This window comes from Gambusia affinis, linkage group LG09 (assembly GCF_019740435.1).
Source record: "Gambusia affinis linkage group LG09, SWU_Gaff_1.0, whole genome shotgun sequence".
Lineage (NCBI taxonomy): Eukaryota > Metazoa > Chordata > Actinopteri > Cyprinodontiformes > Poeciliidae > Gambusia > Gambusia affinis.
The window spans coordinates 5,628,017-5,649,159 of record NC_057876.1 but is presented as its reverse complement, the minus strand read 5'-3'; the positions used below and the strand labels follow the sequence as shown (position 1 = coordinate 5,649,159).

Here is a 21,143-nt window from a genome sequence, read left to right as displayed (position 1 = left end):
ATATGGCTGCATGCGGCTACGGCTGTTGTGCCTGGGAACCAGGATAAACATGAGATCAACAAAGTAGCATTAATGTTGACCTGTAGCATCAATGTTGACATGTAGCAAGCGGTAGCAAGCGGTAGCAAGCGGTAGCAGCGGTAGCAAGCGGTAGCAAGCGGTAGCAAGCGGTAGCAAGCGGTAGCAGCGGTAGAAGCGGTAGCAAGCGGTAGCAAGCGGTAGAAGCGGTAGAAGCGGTAGCAAGCGGTAGCAACTACAGAGGCCGAATCCGAATCTGCCGCTCTGGCATCAAACTCAACACAAATTTTACAATTTGAAAATTCGCCTCCACTGATTTCTGAGTGTGTTGTATTTATTTATTTTTACAAAAATCCTATTTAGTTTTGTTAGTGGTGGTCAAATTCATGTCTTTGTTATAAAGTAACATGTCATCCCATCCTTCTGGCTTATTTGAGTCTTAACGGAGTAAAAATCTCAAACTGTTGCAACGTTTTTTTCTTCTAAGTTGCTCTAAGAAAAGCACAAAAACAAATCGCAGAAAATCTAATATTTCAGCATGGATTTGTACAGAGATTGTTTTCTGCCAGTTTCATTCAAATATAAATAATTAGTTACTGAAATGTTTTCTACCCATCATGAAGAATGTTTCTTACTGTTACATGTTTGACTTCTGAAACCTTCCACTCTAAGGTTTCCTTGTCAAATATTATTGCTGATGTGTTTCCATCTTGGCATTGTATTAACCATCATCTGCCTAAAGCTCCTGCTTGCTAATGGCTCATTAGCAAAGTGTTTTATTTAGCAGCAACTAGCGGCTAATTTTCCTCTTTAACCCTACTGAAGCGGTGAAGGTGCACTAACTTTCTCTTCACCATTTCTTTTCTTTTTTGGCTTCCTCTTCATTGAGGAAATAATGGCCGTCTCCAACATGTTGTAGCTCACTTTAATTTGAGATCATTTTTAAAGAATTTCAGGATGTGATGAAGACCAGATTGTTTTGTTTTTTTCCGTCCCCTTTTTATAAATTTTGCATGTGAACAATCTCTTTATCATGACAGTAGGAGTGTTTTTCTTCATGGACTCTCCTTCACTCGTTTTAAAAAAAACAAAAAAAAAAACAATCCACGACTAGTTGAACACGTTGGCCTAAATATGTTGTAATTTCCCGATGCGTAAAAACATGTGATTGTTTCAAAAACTGTATACCTTTCTTATGGTTTTCACCTATGGGGGTTTACATTTTTTCACCTTGGCAACACATTCTGGGCTGACGACGTGCGTAGGTTAAAGTGGACTGCAGCTTATGACAAAAACACAGGAAGTCAAGTTTGTGGAGGCTAACGTTATGGACATAAACGTCTGGGTTGTTTCATCTGCTCTTACACAAGAGATATCTGCTGAAATAAACAGCCATTATTAGCTTGTGAGCTACTTACTAATTATGCTAGAGCTAGTAGGAGCTAAAACTATTAGCAGGAACTAATGCAATTAGCAGAAGCTAACATCAGTAACAAAAGTTAACACCCTCAGCAGTAGCTAACACAATTAGCAGAAGCTAACACCACTAACAGAAGCTAACATCATTAGCAGTAGCTAACGCAAATAGCAGAAACTAACATCATTAGCAGTAGCTAACGCAATTAGCACAAGCTAACATCGTTAACAAAAGTTAACACTATTAGCAGGAGCTAACATTATTAGCAAAAGTCAACTGTTTTAACAGAAACTTATTCCATTAGCAGAAGCTAATACTATTAGCAAGAGCTAATGCAACAGTGAGGCATCTTTAAATCTTTGTAGCATTCTAATAGGGCTGTTGTAAAAAAAATATTTTAGTTTTCAAATACTCTATAGAATATTTTTACGATTATCCGAGGGATCAGCTCCTTCTCTCTCTCTCTCACATTCCTACCTCACGCTCCAAAACCGTGACGCCAGGAAAGCTGTCGAACTCCAACAGCTTTTCTGCCCTCCACAAATAACGATCTGGGCGGAACATTTTAAATCAAGTTGTAATCTCAACCCCTCACTCCACACTGTACATATCCACACTGAGAAGGAGAAAATGAACTCTGACCTTTCCATTAAGCTTGGAGCATCATTTCATTCTCTCTGTATGCGTCCTATTAACAAGGTGCTAAGCAGATCCCAGAGTCACCAATGGTCTCCTTTAAACCAATCAGGAATGACAATGAGCCTGGGACCGTCTCTTTGTACAGTCTGTCCAGAGACAGTTGGACTCGCTCGCAGTAGATCCCTCGCTGTGCTGCTCTCTTCATCGCGTCAGAGGCGTGTGTGCTGATGAAAAGCACTGATCGGCTTCCTCGGGCTACGCTATTGGCTTCCTGAAATCAGCTTCACACAGCAAACCGTTTGTGCACAGCCTCGTTTGGTGCTGCCAACGTGCAGAGACGCCAGGATGAGACGAGACCCTCTGAGTGCCTTTCGGTGGACGGGCCACGGCGGGAAGGCCAGGGAGATTTCACAGTTCAGCAGCGGCCCGTCGAACGACGATCAGAGTCACCTTTCCTGCTCCTCATCCTACATGTAACTTGTGCTCTGAAAGATGAGAAATCAAATGAACCTGGGAGGTTGAACATGTCGTGGCTTTGTCCTCGCTAGGAAAAGTCGGGTTTATGGCCAGGGATTTTCCCTACGCTGCCTGACATTTGCCAAACGTTTCATTTGGCCTGGGTGAAACCTGCTGGACCCTGGGGAACAATGCTGTCAGACGAACATCTCTGTCGAGGTCGGATTGTGATTTCATAAACCTCGATGATGCAAATATCCACGCAGGTTTTTGGTTTGGGCCTTTTCATTATTTGCCTAATTAGAAGCTCAGTTTAGTGTGTCCTCTGTGTCTGTAATCTCAATTTATTAGTTCTGTCAAAGCCTCCTCTCTGGTGTTTGGCGGTTGCTCGAGAGACGACGTCTTTAGGTCGTCTCTCGTCCTAAAGACGCTTCGCCCTCCCTACAGCAGACAGATCTGATCGATGCCTCGGTCCTCTTATCGGGACAATTGTGCCTGTCGATCTGGGTTTCCAGCTTGCGGTTAAACGTTGTGCGTTTGGGGGTTTGGCGGCGGGCGTTTTGGACGGAAGAAAAGCGAGGATCGGTGGGGTTAGAAAAAGGAAAGGGAGGGAGAGGCAAGAGACCGGGATGAATGAAAACAGAGGAGGCAGAAGTCAAAGACAGAACGCAAAGTGTTGACACACACACGGGAAAAAAAGAGCAGGTAGAGATATGAAATGATAGAGGGATGAGCAGAGGACTGGTGGAAAGCAGGATGACTGGCAGAAGACTGAGTGGAGAAAAGGAGAGATGGAGAGAATAGCTTTTCTCCACCGTTCTCCCTTCATTAATTATCTATCTATCTATCTATCTATCTATCTATCTATCTATCTATCTATCTATCTATCTATCTATCTATCTATCTATCTATCTATCTATCTATCTATCTATCTATCTATCTATCTATCTATCTATCTATCTATCCATCTATCTATCTATCTATCTATCCTATCCATCCATCCATCCATCCATCCATCCATCCTATCTATCTATCTATCTATCCATCTATCTATCTATCTATCTATCTATCTATCTATCTATCTATCTATCTATCTATCTATCTATCTATCTATCTATCCATCCATCCATCTATCTATCTATCTATCTATCTATCTATCCATCCATCCTATCTATCTATCTATCTATCTATCTATCTATCTATCTATCTATCTATCTATCTATCTATCTATCTATCTATCTATCTATCTATCTATCTATCTATCTATCTATCTATCTATCTATCTATCTATCTATCTATCTATCTATCTATCTATCTATCTATCTATCTATCTATCTATCTATCTATCTATCTATCTATCTATCTATCTATCTAATCTTTCTTTCTCACACCCACAGTCCTTTTCTCTTGACTGTACAGCTGGAGCAGAAGACAGTCTCTCTCTCTCTCTCTCTCTCTCTCTCTCTCTCTCTGGCTCTGTGTAGTTAAATGTGTTTATCTGTAAGAGGGAAAAAAAGCCCTGATTTCTGCTGAATCTAAAGGTTTTTTTGTGTGTTTTTTTACCTAAATAGATCTCTGAGCCGCAAATAGAACAATGCACAGCAGCCAGGATAACACACAAGGTCAGGTCGGTTTGTGTGTTTTTGTCAAGAGTCTTGAAAAAAAACCAAGAAGGTATAGACAAGGGAAAACAAAGGAGGGAGTTATTGACAGAAACTGTTGAAAGCGCGCGCACACACACACACACACACACACACACACGCCCACACACAAATGCACATGATTATTTTCTTAACTATATGTGTGTATGATGGGCTTTACACACATTCTTACTTCCTCACGCCTACAGAGGGTTGCCCGGGGCTCGCTGTTAGCCGGGCAATGCTGCATGGGGCCTGATGTGGTTCCCATCACTCACCACACACACACACACACACGCACACACACACATTGCCTTTCCTACTTTTTCCACAATCTTATTTTCTACCTTCTTTCTTTCCTTCTTTCATGCTGCCTGCCATCCTCTCTCTCTCTCTCTCTCTCTGCCTTGCCCTCCCCGGTTTCTATGGTGACAGCTGTGCGCTGCAGAAATCACGCTGATTGGAGAAGGAGATAGAAGGAGCTTCTCTTCCTTTGTGCATGCACGCCCACACGCTCACGCGTCGCCTCTCTCCTCACACGCACGTTTTATGAATGTACTCCGGCTCCTCCGGCGGGGTTCAGGCATGTTGTCGTCGGGATGCCAAACACACCTGATCGTCCACGGCTTCCATATCGCTCACTGTTATTGGATCATGCTAAGCGAGAAATTAGATCAGTTTTTGTTGACGCTCGCTCTGGTGGACAGAGACGAGGCTTGAGGGGGTCGGGGAGGGGCGGGGAGGGGTGGGGGGAGGGGAGGGAGAGAGAGAGCCGACCTTGAGAGGAAGACCTCTTGACGGACGGCTGATGGGAGCGCTGGTCACGTTTGATTGGACGCCGAGGCAACCTGGTCACAGGCTATTGGCCAGACAGCGTTTCAGAACCTCCCGGCGTTCCCGCTTCTTCTGAGTTCCCCTCCATCACTCAGCGATACAGACAGCTCGGATCAGCAACTCACACACACACACACACACACACACACACACACACAGTCATGTTCAGCACACGTCTATATCCAGAGACAATCACTCATCTCCATCAGTGCAAACACTGAATCGTACCTGCTTGGATTTGTGTGCCTCGCGTCATGATGTACGTCTGTGTGTGTGTGTGTGTGTGTGTGTGTGTGTGTGTGCTCACTCCCTCCCTCAAACTCGGCGGTACTGTGGGAAAATCTTTGCCGGGGTGTAAGTTGCAGCTGCAGTTAGCCCAGTGAGGGCGTGCTACGGCTTGCTGTGTGTGGGACGTGTGAATCTTCTCTAATTGGGTTTGTGCACATGTGTGTTCAGAGTCGCTTTTTCATATTTTCTTCTTTTCCGGGGGATGAGACGAAATGTTTAGTGCAGACTTGTTTTTAACACTTTTCAATGTTAAGAAGTCGTAATGTTGTGTTTGTAGCGTCTCCTGGTCTGAAAGTTTTTATCCCTGAAATGTTCATCTGAAGGCTTTTTTAAAATAAAAAATAAAAAGATTTGCCCAACTCAAAACACAGCATCTTTCTCCAGCTGACTAAGTTTTTATGCAGAGGGGTTTGCTGACGTGCTGTGCAACTGTTAGCATGTTTGCAGTCTGTTTTGTTGATTAGGCTTGCAGCATGATTCACTCAGGTTCCAGTTGCTTGTCTGGAGACACAACTTGCGGAGGAAAGTTGCTTTCCCGCTTTATAAACTTTAATGTTTTTGCTTTTAAGATCTTTGAAATTTAATGGCCAGATCCCCCCCCCCCCTCCTACCCTCAGCAGATGGTAATCTGCTGTAGGGGTTGAATAAGTTCATCTTTTCTAAAGTCACGATTGACACGATGAAAGTTGAGTCAACTTAGTTGCTGTGACGTCACAGAAATGGAGTAGGGAAGACTTTACAGCGACTTGCAGGGCCGGCCTTATTAGCTTTATTCACTGCAAACACTGATTAAAAAAAGAAAGATTTCTTTAAAAAATCAGCTTGGACAGAAGTCCATAAAAGCAGAACTTTATCCCGGACTTCAAAGCCAGCAGCACAGCTGTGGTCTTCTGACTGATTGGTCTGAAAAGTCGCAGTAAGTCAGGCCTGACTCTTTTCCCCCTCATAGTCATACGCTCATCTTGGACAGCTGCACCAACAGGAGTCAAGTTATTGGTCACAGTTGTCCATGTTGGAACATTATATGCTGTACATTTTATAACCCGGTTACCGTTGGTTACAGTTAAATTCAGCATCAGGCTGCTCCCGAAGCAGAAGAAGAACTTTAGCTTTGTCTGCATTTGCTTTGCCTCTGGTTCATTTATCGTAATTCTTGTGGGCGACCAAAATAGTAATGTTGTGTAGTGTAGTGTAGTGTTATGTTGTGTTTTCGGCTTTGATGTTTGTTAAAATAACCTTACGAGAACGACCTCTTTATTTCCCACAATGCTGCTCATTGGACACATTCGTCAGCATGTTGGAAAACGCAAAGTGCTTACAGCTTAAAATTGAAATGAGTTCAAGTCACACAGAGAATTAGCTGTAATTCGGTTTGTCTGACTTTAAAAAAAAAAAAATCATTATTATTATTATTTTGGTTTATGGAAGTTAATTTTGATTAGATTTTCTTAGCTTAGCAAATTCTCTACTATTGGATGGAGCTAATTGTTCATCAGGTTCATCATCCAGCAAGAGACCAAGTTCAGAAAAGTATCCATCTTGGAGAACAGTCCAAAGGTAAATCTTTTTCCCTCTGTTTATCTGAACAGACAAAGGTTAATCCATCATATATAATTACCTGTCACTTTAAAAGAGACTGATGGCCGTTTGCTACAGATGAGTCTTTATAAATACCTGAAAAAGAAAAGCTGGATTTGACTTGTGACATTCAAGCAGATAAAGGTGCATACGCCGGTGGTAAAGGTAAATTTGATTAGATAAACATGTTACCGGTTATTTCTCTGCATCCCTCGTTTCCTTCTCGTGGCTGTAATGACAGCTGAACGGGGGAGTGGTTCAAACGTTCCTGATCGCGTTAAAGGGAACTCTCTGCTCGTACGTCTGCTACCACCGGAGCCCCTCTAAGAGCTCCAGCTACATAAAACGGATGTAATTCTGAATGTGTCCACTTTATTAAGCTGGATACAGCAATCACAAGAGGGACAAATGAACATCCGGTGTGTTATTTTTAAATTGCTGCGACCTGTTAGCAAAAAAAAAAAAAAACTTAGCATGTTTTTCAGTTAGCATTTTTTTACCACATCTTAAAATGTGATGATAATGTTCTGGTTTTTCAGTTGTCTCTTTGAGTTTTAGGTTATTTAGAGATGGCCTACTGTCTGTGATCAGTCAGCCAGAAGATTTTTAAAGTGTAAATACAAAGAACAAAATCTGTTTACAAAAGCTGAGTTTATCTGTGGCTATAATTTTAAAAATATAGCGAAGAGATTTCTGACTCGACTAGAAGCGTCTCCTCTGGTTTCAGGAAGCTAACTCCATCATGTGAGAACTGCTTTGTAAACGATCATATCGTTTCTTTAAGCCGTTTCACCAAAGGTCCTCAAAACTTCACGGTTAAGGAGTTATTAAAAACATTCCAAGTAATTTTTGTCTAGCCTTCCAACTGTTAGCGGATGCTAATGATTTGTATCAGAAGAAGTAGAAGCAACACAGTGTCAACTGTGTGTCTGAGAGAGAGTGAAATTGCTACAAAAGAAAAGTTTGACTTTCATTTTAAACTAAAAACTAGATGATTATGCAGTTTGTGTGGCTAGCGTTAGCTAAAGACATCAGTCTCTGTTATGCTGTTTGCGTGGCTAGCGTTAGCTAAAGACATCAGTCTCTGTTATGCTGTTTGCGTGGCTAGCGTTAGCTAAAGACATCAGTCTCTGTTATGCAGTTTGCATGGCTAGCGTTAGCTAAAGACATCAGTCTCTGGAGAACGTACATCCTCACCTAAGATTTCTTGGCTGTCCGCATTTTCAAATCCAACGTTTTGCATTACAGAAAAATCTCCAAATCTCCAAAGGATAAAAGTATTTTTTCTGTACCCTGTTAGCCGTCATCTGCTGAAACTCTCTCTGGTTCTCTAAGGGTGCATTCACAAGAGCTCTGTTTAGTCCACTTTAATCAGACTCTGGTTCATCTGTATAGAAAGTCTGGTTCGTTCTGGGAGATGGGAATGAAACCCATGTATTGGTCCAGCTGAAGTGAGCTCTGGTGAGGTTTGAATATTGCTAGGAAAGCAGGACACGGCGCTTGGCATTCTGGGTAAACACAACCAAAACAAACATGCTAGTCTTGCGCTAGCGGAAAAAAACCCGTCTCGTCGTCTTTTACCAGAGACAAAAAAGAAACAGAACAACTGCAAAAAAATCTGATGCTACTCCATCGTTGTTTACATTTCATGAAAGAGGCAGTTGCACTCATGTCTTCTTCTGAGGTTTTTGTGTTGTTTCCTTCAGTCGTTCTTGGTGCAGCGCCCCCACAGGCGGGGAGGGAAGCAAGTGTTTCAAAAAGGGTTTGGTTGCAGATCGAAGGCAGTTAATAGTCAGAATAATCGATTGATTAATCTGTTGCTAGAATAATCATTAGGTGTAGCTCTAAATCAGGCCAGGACATTAATCCTTACCCACTCTTTCCATTCTCCTAAATAAACAAGATTCATTCATTTTATCATCCTTTTTAAGCACTAAATGTTTTCCGTAGAGGGGTCTGTGTGGAAGCAGGCTGGCCGCTCCGCTCTGCGGATGCGACTGAACCGACACCTTGAAACATTTTGTAGGAATCCATCACCAGACTAACTGGTTGTCAACAAGGCTGGATGTACGGTCAACCTGCATGTGTCCCCCCAGCCCACCTCCTCTGTGTGCTCACCTCCTACTCATAGTGTGTCAGCAGACTTCAGAAAACAAAAACCCTCCCGTCTGCGGAGACCTACATTTTCAACGTAACGCCTCACTCCGTTAGCTCCCACACGGATTTCAGATGAACCCTGTGGTCTTGGGGGAAGTCAGAGCTGGCGTCGCTGCAGGACTTTTGCAGTGCTGCATTGCTACAGTGAAATCATTCAAATAAAAAACAACAACAACAAAAAAACAATCAAACTGTAACTCGGAGCCATCCGGACTTTGAAGCAGAGTAAGAGCAGCAGACGCTTTATGTTTACAAGTGTTTTCACCTTGGTGTTTGGCTTTCAGCTGCCGCGCTCTCTGTGCGGTCTGTTCTTCTTTGTGTGTTTTTTTGTTTGTTTGTTTGTTTGTTTTGGTGATATTTCTAGTTAACTCTTAATCATTCCTAATGTATTTACTTACAAGCGAAGCTTTTTGTAACTTGCTTTTGAAAAGTGCAGCCCAAAAACAAAGATTATTATTCTCCGAGGTATTTTGTCATTGTGAATCTAAATGCCAGTTCCGAGCAGCTGGAATAAGCACGACGTCGCCTCCTCCCTTTGTAGAATCTCATCTCTTTTCCACATATGGTACATTGTTATTAGATTATAGTTCCCAGGATTTCCTAATTGTCTCCAGCAAAGAAACACACACACACACACCCACACACACACCCACACACACACACAAAATCCAAAGGAAAACACAGGAAGATCGCAGCAAGCAGGCTGCTCCATGCCCTTTAGAAAACTATTTGTCATGGCGAGACTGTAGACGGTAAATGAGGAAGCTCTGCTTTTATTCATATTTACCAAAAATAATAAAAATGCTGAGAGCTCTTTTTTATTTAACGTCCTTTCTGTGATCTCTTTGGTCATTCGTAGCAAGCAGTATGCGAGTTTAAACAGCCTGAAGGAAAAAGACAAATTTCGAAATAAAAATCACAAATTGATTAAGAAAATGAATAGATAAAATAAAATAATTTTTTAAAAAGCCATCCAGAACTGATACCCAATTCGCCTTCTGAATTTGTATATAATTCAGCAGCTTTTATTTTCTGTACGTATTTGTTGAGGAATGTGTCTCCGTGTCCCGTTTAAGAAAATTAGCCTGCTTGTCCAAGAAATCTCCTTTATTTCTGGGAAACACACGAAGAAAGCAAAAAGCTTTTGCCACAACGAGAAGCCGTCAACGGCTAACGGGCGTCAGTCCTGGGGAGAAACGTAAAAGTCAAGGTTACGCAGACGACCTCGGGACTTATGTCTCAGATTGTCCACCGAGCCGCAGGAAGGACGAGTTGCTGAAATCGGGCAATAAAATGTACAGGAAAAGGAACAGAGCTGTTTCTGCAGCCTTTGAAACAAACAAAGAGAAAGGAGCGACGAAGCTGTTGCACTTCATGAAGGAAACTAGAACACAGGATCTCATATGTGAGTTTAAACAAACGCTTTGGGTTCACTTTGTCCGTTTTCTGGGAGTAAAAAAGTTATGTTACAATATTTCACCAGAAAGTCTCTTTTACAGTCTGTGTGACTAAAAGAGGTTTGGTAAGATGTTAGGATAATAATTGATGAAGCCGTCTTATATATCTAGATAATATCAACGCATATTTTGCTGAACATAAAGTTGCAAGACTTTGAGTTGAACGTTTTCACTAACTGTACTCTGATCAGTGACTGGTGAGGCACCGACTTCTCTGGAGTCTGATGTAAAAATACCGAATAGAAGACGAGGTATTTTATTTTTGTCTTTAAATATTTAATTGTGCTTTTTACCGATTCCATGCGGTTCAACATTACAGAACTCTCTCAAATCTTTTGGACTTTTCAAACCCAGAAATGTTCAAGCTCTTTCTAAAGTTTCTGAAATTAATGTAGAAAATCCCAGATGTTTTTTTTTTCTTGCTTTTAGTTATTATTTTTAATTTAGTTATTTTTTCTAGAACGTTTGTGCGATTGATGTCAAAATTTCAGAGTTTTCTTGGACAGAAATTTACACCTATTTTTCCATCCATAATGGCCGTAACACGCCGCCGTTGCGTACGTATCTGGGTGGTCGGGGTGATTCAGGATGAAGTGTGGTTGCGTAATCTGCTGTAATCTGACGCTTGCAGCAGTGGGCCTGCCATTTTACCCTCAGTTGTTATAAAAATGCTGCTTATATCAGATATGACTTAGAAGAAATTAGATTTTGTAATTTAACTCCTTGAAATTGGGTCTCTGTCTCTTTAAGAAGCTCCTGCTCTTTCTGAAACTCCGCCTTCAGGAAGTTGCCCCAACATGGCTCCTACTAACTCTTCAACAACATTCAGACCAGCGCTGCTCTGAGAAGTAGCTCCTGTTATGAGCTCAGCGGGTCCATCAGATGTTTGCTAATTGCTGCTGGCTAGTCTGAAGGAGCTGAGTGAGAGAGCTATGTCCTCTCCAGCGTTTTGTTCAGCTGAATGGTTGCCCCCGGAAATGAAAGGATTTCTCGAACGCGTGAAAGAATCGAGGCGACACTCGTGTTGTCACGCATTATGACATGATGCGAAGCTTAAAAAAAGTCGATTTTACGTAAAACCGTAAAATACCACAGCAGAAATGTGACCGTTTTCATATTTATTATAAAGCCTTACTGTTAATTACCCTGCTTTCAGCTTTACATTGAAATCTGTCATAAATCATACGTCATGTATGTTGTTATGTTAATTGTACCTTTTATCTCTTCCATCAACCTGCTGGGGAACTACAAATGGAGATTATCCTCTTTGGCTAAATCTCCCATCTTTACATTATGTAATCATGTTGATTAATATCCATCATCTCCTTTTATGAAATAAATAAAAAATACAATTTCTTTCTAAGCTTTTGTATGCTACTAAACAAAAGGGACTACTTCAAATTTCTTTAAAACTGAAGTTACTTACTTGACAAATAACCAATTTATCCAGCAGTCGAGTCCTAAAAAACAAACAGTCATCTGAAAGATTCAAAAATCATTTAGCTTATAAAACTGTTTTATTTCTAGAAGTAACAGCAAGTGAAACACAGCTGTCCGTCTGAAGCACAGATACGTTTATAGGTTCATGTCTGCATCAAGCCTTAGTGGAGAGCCACTGAACGGGATCTGGCTCCGAGTCTGTGACATCTGGAGTCCCGCTCAAGAAGCTACTAAAATGCCTGGCAAATTATTCAGCAAAAAAACAAAAACAAAAAACAAAATAGATGACTGCTGTGACACTCGCTGCTGTTCTGCAGCACAAGTCATTCTGGGCGAGGAGTCGTGGGGGCAGAGCGAGTCAGCATGTGGTGAGTCGAAGGTGATTTACTGAGACATGATGTGGATTTATACATCAGCAGTAAGTCTTTGACAGGACTAACAAAATGTGACCACTGGATCCCAACGACGTGCTGCTGCTCATTCGTCTTTTATCAGTAATCCTGTTAAAGGGGACCTGTCATGTAAAATTCACCTTTTGCACATTTTGAGTCTCAACTGCTTCTAAAAACAGTCCAAGTGCTTAAAACCCCCCCCACTGTTCTTTTGGTGAGAAGTTTTTTTGGTGTCTGGAAAACGAGCCGTCGCCTAGCAACCCAGGCGGAGCCCCGACACCTGTGTTCAGCTGGTTTCACCGTCGTACAACGGCTGCTGGAAAAGACAAGTGTTTTATTGTTAACTTACTATTCAGAAACCACTGGCAGCATTTCTGTTGGTTGTGCAGGAGGCTCCACATCTGCTTTTCAAAGATGTTCGGTCGTACAATTGCACACCGGTTTGCTGCCATTTTCACATGCGTGTGTAAACGTTGCGTTTTTATTTGGATTCAAAGTGACAACAGGTTTGAAAACAGCTCATAGACAGAACTGACCAGACTAAAATTTCACTATCTAAGAATGAAAAAAAAATAATTGTTTTGTTTAACCCACAGACCTATCCTAACCTGTTCAACGAAGCACCTTTAACAAAGTCTTGGTGAACTAACTGCAAGTTGTGTAAATAAGATTTTCTTCAAAAATTTAAATTGGTCTGCTTATGGGGGTTTTTCTAGCTAAAGACCAGATTTGTGAAGCGCTGACTTAAACCTGAGCTGAGGATCTCTGCAGCTCCCCCAGAGTTACAGTAATGCACACAATACTTCAGACTACTGTGTGCATTTGAGCAGCACTGAGCGCCGCAGCAGCGCTGTGGGCCTGTACAGCTATTGGCTTGCATCTGATTAACCGTGTCCCGTCACTGTTCAGCATCAGTGTGTGTGATAGCCCCGTATTAGTGCACATAGATGGATGAAACTCTGTGCTGTGAGGTGTGGAGGTGCACGTGTGTGTGTGTGTGTGTGTGAGGCTAAATGCTAGCGGATGGAGCTGGGTTGTGTCCTTGCTTTAGCTCCTGCATGTTGGTGTTGTCTGTGCTGGCGTCAGTGATGCAGTCTGTTGTAGTTTTTTAGGAGATAAAGAGGGAAAGTCTCTGGAGACAGATGAAGCACACACACACACACACACACACACGCACGCATGCACGCCAACACATGTACATACATGCACAGATTGCTCCATTATGAAAATGTACTGCAGAAGTTTTGAGCCGGGATTTCTTTTCTCTTAAGTGCTTTAAGAAATTTCTACTGTTCCAGGATTCACCTTGTACCCAATTATTTAGATGCACCTGGGTTTTTTTGTTGTTATTGTTTGTTTGTTTTTTTTACCTCTTTTGCTTTTAGTTATTAATAATTAGGGCACGTCCGGAAAGTAAGAACATTTTGACAAATGTTCGCCTCGTACCACTCCTTACTAGGCTTGTTTGAAGATTAGAAAGTAGAGCTGGACGACACCGACTTTATGATTTATCACAATATTTTGTGGTAGTATCGTGATAACGATAAAAGTGACGATAAGAACCGTTTATTACTTCCTTTTTAGGGAACTGCATGACACAGCAACCAGAGAACGTTGCTGGAAAACATTCCCGTGTGTAATGCGTTTATTTAGGACACCAGGCACATAAAAAAGTGTGATTTATATCACTAACCTCCACATAGTAACCACATTCAGTCCTATTTTCAAATGTATTGATATTATTAATGCTGTCATTGAACAAACTGGGGAAAAACAACAATGCTGACACAAAGGACATCATTTAACTGGATTTTTTTCACAACAATAAATCGGAACTCTTAAAAGAAATTTATCGCGATAAACGATGTGATATATGAAGTTCTTCTAAAAGTGGTTCTAGTGCTTAAAATATTTCTTACACACACACACTAGTAAAACAATAGAGCATTGAAAACCTTTAGTTTGTCAATGACGAAAGCTTTGATTTTTCCATTTACGTGTTTCCTCCTCTCCCTCTTGTGTGTGTTTTCTCTCTCTGCCTCTCCAGCGTCTGCTCCGAAGCTGAGGCCGATGCGAGGCCAGTCTCTGCTGGAGGGGGGCAAGATGTACTTGAAGTGCGAGGCGTCGGGGAACCCCAGCCCTTCCTTCCGCTGGTACAAAGACGGACGCGAACTCCAGAAAGGCAGAGACCTCAAAATAAAAACCAACGTGTGAGTGTGTGAGCGAGTTGAGTGTGTCTGGATATCACCAGGAGGAAACGAAAATGGAGACACCTGGCGAGTTCATCCTCCACCAGATGAGCTGCTACCGATAAAAAAAATAAATAAATAAGGGAGGATGTTAGTCACATTAAGATAATATAATGAAGTATTAAGGCCAGATTTAGAGATTTTCTTTTTATTGGTTACGAGAATAAAGTCATCATTTTCGAGAGTAAAAGTGGAACGTTACCAGGAGAAAGTTGTGAAAGAATGAAGTTATTTTAACGAGAGCGATTAAGATCTCTGATTCTGGGATGTTTTTTTCCCCCCCAACATTATGCAGGTGTTGCAGACGCTGCTCGTTTAACAGAGGCCTACTGTTTGTCATGTGGTCGTCAGTTACCATGGCTACGCTCACACAGCAGGCCAATGAAAACTAAATCGACTTTTCTTTTTCTTTTTTTGCCCAGATGCGACCAATATTCAACTTTTTCACCTCAGTCTGAACCTCTCAGTTCTGATCTTTTCACCCCCCCCTCAAAAAAATCTGACCTGCTCCACGTCCTTATGTGGTGGCAATTTGGACACGATCGGTTTCAAAGTGTCCGCAGTCTGACTGGGCCGCTTTGGGATCGTAAACCGTTCACACAGAACTCACTTTGCGGTTGAGTTTTTAAAAAACAACAACAATAAAACCCTGTATTTCAGCAAAAAAACAAATCAGAACTGTGCATCAATACCTCCTGCTGTGTGAACGCAGCCTATGTGTTCAGTGGCTTTCAGTGTCAGTTTATCTGTGAACCTGGTGAATAATAGTGATCATAGTTCCTCCATGAATGATTCATATCCTCTGGAATATTTCAAAGTCTCTCCACAACCAGTTTATGTGCCAGTTGCTAGAAAAGAAAATGTAGTTTTTCATTTTACTGTGACCAAGAATAACTGAGCGTGTCTCTTGTCTCTTCCCCTCTGAAGAAAAAATTCAAAGTTGCAGATCACTCGTGTCCGTCTGGAAGACTCCGGCAACTACACCTGCGTGGCTGAAAACTCGTTAGGACAAGAAAACGCCACGAGTATAATCACCGTGCAGATCTGTAAGCACCGGACCTGGGCGGCTTCGTTCTGCATGTCTGTCTGCGAGTCGGAGCGTGACTCAAATACGACGTAAACTCGCCGCCGGGAAAATCGAGAGCCATTGATGAAGGGGTTAAAAGTGCATCCGTTTGGGTCGGAACGGCGCTTTGAAGCTTGAACTTGTTAGCATCGTTTTATTTAGGATACAAAGTGGAGAAAGCGCCTTCGATCGAAGGAGTCGAATGGTTTTGAATTTGATTGAATCAAACTGCGGATAAATATGTGTTTGACTGAATGTACGGAGACCACCGGACTTTTACATGAACGTTCTGTGGATGTTACTTTCATTTTAGCTTCTCAATTAATTGTTTTAGCTGCAAATTTGACTGTAAGGTTAAAGACTCGCAATTTCACTGAAGCCAAGCTAACCTCGAGTGTGATGCTGGCTCGACTTCTCCACACACGCCGGAGTGATTTTATTTGAATGCGACAAAGCACCTTAATGACAAATGTACAACATTATAAAACATAAAACCACCAGGACTTCGTGTCCTACGTGTCTTTGTCTCACCCGACCAGAAACCGTTTCTCCAGAAACCTTTTAACTCGTCTTGGCTGACGGCTGAAATTCTGCTTTTTAAAATTTACTGGAGGTGTTTTGTTTTACGATTGTTATTATTCCCTCCAAAATTATTTATTTCTAAGTGATAGAATAAGTTTTATAGTAATATTCTCGAGGTGTGCTAACTGCTGAGCATCACTGTCCTTTTTCAGGACGCATTTTTCTGACGTTTTCGCTTCTTGGTTGATCTTTTGAGATGTTGCTTCAATATTTGTACGTAAAATTATTTCCGTGTCACGGCATCTACTTTGAGAAGTGCAGCAGGCCGTCATGTAGCGAAGTGACGCCGCCACGACTTTGCTAAAAGGAAAAATATTCCTTCAGCTGAAAATATTGACTCTGGAATAAATGTGCTGAAAAATGTTGCGTTGAAAGTGAAAATGGATGGGTGTGCTGTGGTGGCGTAGGGGATAGCAGGACCCACATTTGGAGGCCTTCAGCCCTCGACGTGGCGGTCGCGGGTTCGATTCCCGGACCCAGCCGACGCTTGCCGCATGTCTTCCCCCTTCCTGTCAGCCTACTTTCGAATAAGGGACACTAGAGCCCACAAAAGACCCCCTGCTAGGGGAAAAAAAAGTGAAAATGGATTCACTTAAAATAGTAACAACCAAGATTTTTTAAAATCTGTTCAAATTATCTCGCCGTTTTGCCGCGGGTAAAAGTGTACGAACTCTGACAAATTGCTTGAAGGCACAAAAATCTAAATGTAAAACTTCTGACTTACGAGAGAAACGTCTCTAAAACATTCCCGTTTACATTTCAGCAAACAGAGTCGTTCCGTAATCCTCGCCGACACTAGGCTGGAAAAATTTCAGTTTGATTTATCGTCGGAAACCAAACGCCGTGCACTATTTTATATTGTAGTCTGTGAAATATGTTTCAACTGCATTTTTAAAGTGTCATTATTAAACAGCGCACACACACCTTGAGTGCTAACAGCCCTCTGTGTCTTTGTTTGTGTCCATCCTCGCCAGTGACCACCACCACCCCATCTCCAGGTGTGAGTCACGTGAGGCGCTGCAACGACTCAGAAAGGGCCTACTGCGCTAACGGAGGAGACTGTTTCTTTATACACGGTTTTAACCAGCTGTCTTGCAAGTAAGTTCTGTCTTTTAAACCTTCAGCCTTCATTTCTCCACCCCACCGCCTTTCATCCGTCAGTGTCTGCTGGTCGCCACACCGCCACGCGCTCCGTTTCATGCGTGTTAAACGGCGCCACCGTGGCTCAGGGGTCGGTTTTCCCATTCACCGGGCTCTCGTGGCTGTAGAGGTTAAATGTTCAAGACCAGAAGTCTTCGCTCCCTGCTGCAGCGGTGTGGGAGCGTCTGTGTGCGAGTGAGCGAGAGACGGAGCAGCCTGGAGCTGCTCTTCACCGCAGAGGTGTTGGTGTGGATGTCTGGCATTCTGGGAAACGGAGTCTTTATCTTCCCGTTTAGCATCCAGTACGCTGGATTTTAACGGTGGTTGATTGACTTAGTGAAACATTTCATCTTCAATCAGCAGTGTGCAGTTAATCGTCATAGATGTGAATGTGGTACTGATGCATTTAAGACGTTAATTTTTCTGGTGTGACCTGATGTATCTATGCCTTCCCTAATATTTTTGAAAGCATCACCTAAACCTCACATGTGTAATTGTTGTTGGATATTGGCCTCTCTTTATTTCAGAAATATTGGAGCTCGTTTTAAATTATAAAACTATTATAAAACTATTAACCATTAATTTATTATGAAACAATAGTTATTGGTTAAAGGTCAGGGCCTTTTCAGAAGCTTTTTTTGTTTTATACTTTAAATCTGTTATAGGTAACTTTTATAAAAATATCTTTTTTACATTTTTGTTAAAACTGTCATTATGTCATGACATTATAGTATGTGACGGATAATTTGTAAAAATACATTTCCAACTAGAAACCGCCAATCAGAGCCAGGAGGAGGGTCTTAGCGCTGTCAATCACCCTACTTTACATGGTGCTCAAAACCTCCCCTTTGCTCTTTGTTAAGCTACAGCTAGCTCACCACAACGAAGCCTGTAATGAATGCTAATGCTAGTTAGCATGGCAACCGATGATGATGGACAGATCGTTTTCCTGTAATGATGAGTTGTTTGTCTGCCATTAGCACATTTAGCAGCACGCACATGAGATTGATTGACAGCACTAAGACCTCCTCCTGGCTCTGATTGGTTGTTTTTGACTAAGAGTTTTGCATTCCTTCAGACGGCAATGGTAGCACTGGGAGGAGGTGGAGGACATCAATCTGTTCACAGATTATCTATCTCATAACAAACTGTCACACCATAGTGACAATTTTAGATAATATGTACCAGTAGAGCATTTTAAAAAATAAAAGTTAGCCTTATAAGTGGTAAACGGAGCAATGGGAATCCAGCCAAATGTGCAGTACTGTAATTCCTCCACATTTTGCGCTATCTGAAAATTCAGAAAGGGGAGACGTTGCGCTTTCCAGCCGATATCGGGTTATTACTGTAATTTCACCCCGCAGGGAGTAAAATTAATCTGAGGGGCGCTCTTTTAGTAGACGGTACATTTCAAAAATAACTAGCTAGAGATTTAAAGTTCCAGTTGGTATGGATAAATGGGCAAATATACTCACTCACAGGACATTTAAAGAACTGGGTACAATTAAAATAAGTGACAATATCGATTAAATACCCCAGCTTTAAAGCAAATGCTAATCTTCCTTCGCTGTGGACGGTGACACTGGTGTTGCTAGAGCAGCTTTCATTTTACACAAGACTTGAAGCAGCTTCAGATCTGTTGAACATTTGTGGACTGTGCTTAAGATTGTGGCTACGAAGCTAAACAATTTAAATGGCGTGTACCAATTCTGGCAACAAGAGCGGTCAAATGTCCAACCAGAATTATGCCAGAAGCTCACTGGTCTTTTTTGAAAGAAATTGTGTTTTTGGTGCATGTTGCAGAGGATCTCATCTAATGTGTTTGAATTTTTAGAAGAAAAAAAAAAACAGGTACTCAACAAGGTCAGATTTATACTCCCTGTGCTTTGAATGGTTCATTCTAAAAGTGATTCTTAAAAAATAAAAATCACATTTACACCTGTGGTGGTGAATATCTATGTGAACCATTCTCAGGTACTGTAGCTATTCTGCTTTAAGGGATCCCAGCAGGTCCGTGTCAGGTTGCAGGAAGCGGGTAACGTTACAGTGAACTCTCTATAATGCTACTCTGCTCGGTGAAGCAAGGAAAAGTTAAACAGGGCGTCCCGCTGACACGGCGTGTTAGCTGCTCTCTCTGCTGGCTCGTAACCATGAGCCACTTTGCGAGCCGAGGGCAGCACAGAGGACAGAGCAGGAGGCACGGCTGTCAGATGATTCACTCCTTCACCTTTAACTGAGAGTTTAGCCACACCTGTGAGTTACTCAGCTACTACCAGCGTCATGAAGCCTGGACTGTGTATGTTGGACAATGGCGAGAAGTCCAAATTAAAAGTGTTGACTTTCTGTTTTCGGTTAAATAAACGTAAGCAAAGCACGGGTTTGATGAGTCTGTTTTTGTATTTGTCGTGGCACACGTGATGTTCGTCAAGAGTAAATTTCTGATATATTTTGAGAAAAACAAGCACAGCATATTCCAGTTTTCTGTTGTTGTTGTTGTTCGTTGTACACACGACAACCATCGTTTATCAAAAGTGTGTACAATAGAAACAGTGTATGATCGTTATAATGCAAAGTTAGGCCTGTCACGATAACGCGTTTTGACAGCCGATAAATTGTCCCAGAATTTATTGCGATAAACGATAATATTGCCATTTTGAGACCATTTCTATCTAATATAATAATAATAATAATAATAATAATAATAATAATAATAATAATAATAATAATAATAATAATAATAATAACAACAACAACAATGTGAGTGCATCCTCTTAAAGATTAAACAAAATCTTTAATTCCTAAACAACAATTAGCACTGGAACTGGGAGACATTTCAAATATCCAGAGAAAAACAGACAAAAGGACCAAAACAACAATAGCTCAAGTGGATTATGAATTTTCTGTAACCAAAAATGCTTTTCAAAAATTGATAATCAGTTTGGACGATGGAAACAGGCAGAAGTGGAAGGTAGTGCAAAAACAACTATCGTACTGCGTACAACTTTATGTTTCTGAAATGGGGAAAAAATGTAAAGAGCAACGATTGGTTTTTATTCCTGAAACAATCAGACTGTATGAAACTTTGAAGACCTTTCCAGGCCATTTGAAACCACAAGATCACGACAGCCAATGTGTTTATGTCTAACACTTCTAAAATGTAGTTGCTAAATAGTACTTTTGGAGGTAGCACATGAAGTACCAAGACATTACACAACAATACATTTTCTATTTTTGTGTCATTATTCCTCGTCTGATGGTGTCGCTTACAAATTTGAGATTTTTTTTCTTACTTACTACTTTCACTAATTATTTCACAACCTCTGTAACTTATTCACATGAATAACTCTAGGCGTTATGTTTCGGAGCTGCAGATTGGCTAATAAGGTCATGGATCGTTAAATTACATGTAAAACCTACTTTACAGTCAATTCTGCACCTAAAGTTAAGAGTTAAGACACTCAAATTAGTTCCCAGTCCGTTAAATTCATCTCCAGTTATAAATTTGATATCCTAAAAAAAATTAGACAAACTATCGGACCTGACCTGGACCCGGAGACTTCCCCGTCAGGTCCACATAGTTCCTGCACTGGTGAGAGATCCAGTCCTCCTAGAAACAAAACTGCAAGCATTAAACGCATCACTTCCTCTGAGTAGGAGGCGTCTTCCCAGGAAGCAGCCATCAGACTTGTAGGTGTTTAGAGCAGCAAGTGCTAAAGCGTTCATTAACTGAGTATTAAATGATTCAGCTGTGACTTAGATCGACGTTTTACACAGAAAGTGGGAAAAAATG

The 21,143-nt window shown here is 41.5% G+C and overlaps 1 protein-coding gene across 3 annotated transcripts in view; it reads left to right on the top strand.

The window, feature by feature from the left end:
- Window positions 1-21,143, top strand: part of nrg2b (neuregulin 2b) — a 68,784-nt gene that overhangs the window by 14,640 nt on the left and 33,001 nt on the right. For all 3 annotated transcript variants that reach the window (XM_044127429.1, XM_044127428.1, XM_044127427.1), the window contains exons 2-4: window positions 14,364-14,526; window positions 15,493-15,611; window positions 17,188-17,311. In XM_044127429.1, the coding sequence (XP_043983364.1) occupies window positions 14,364-14,526; window positions 15,493-15,611; window positions 17,188-17,311 (406 nt within the window). The remainder of the gene's footprint in view (window positions 1-14,363; window positions 14,527-15,492; window positions 15,612-17,187; window positions 17,312-21,143) is intronic.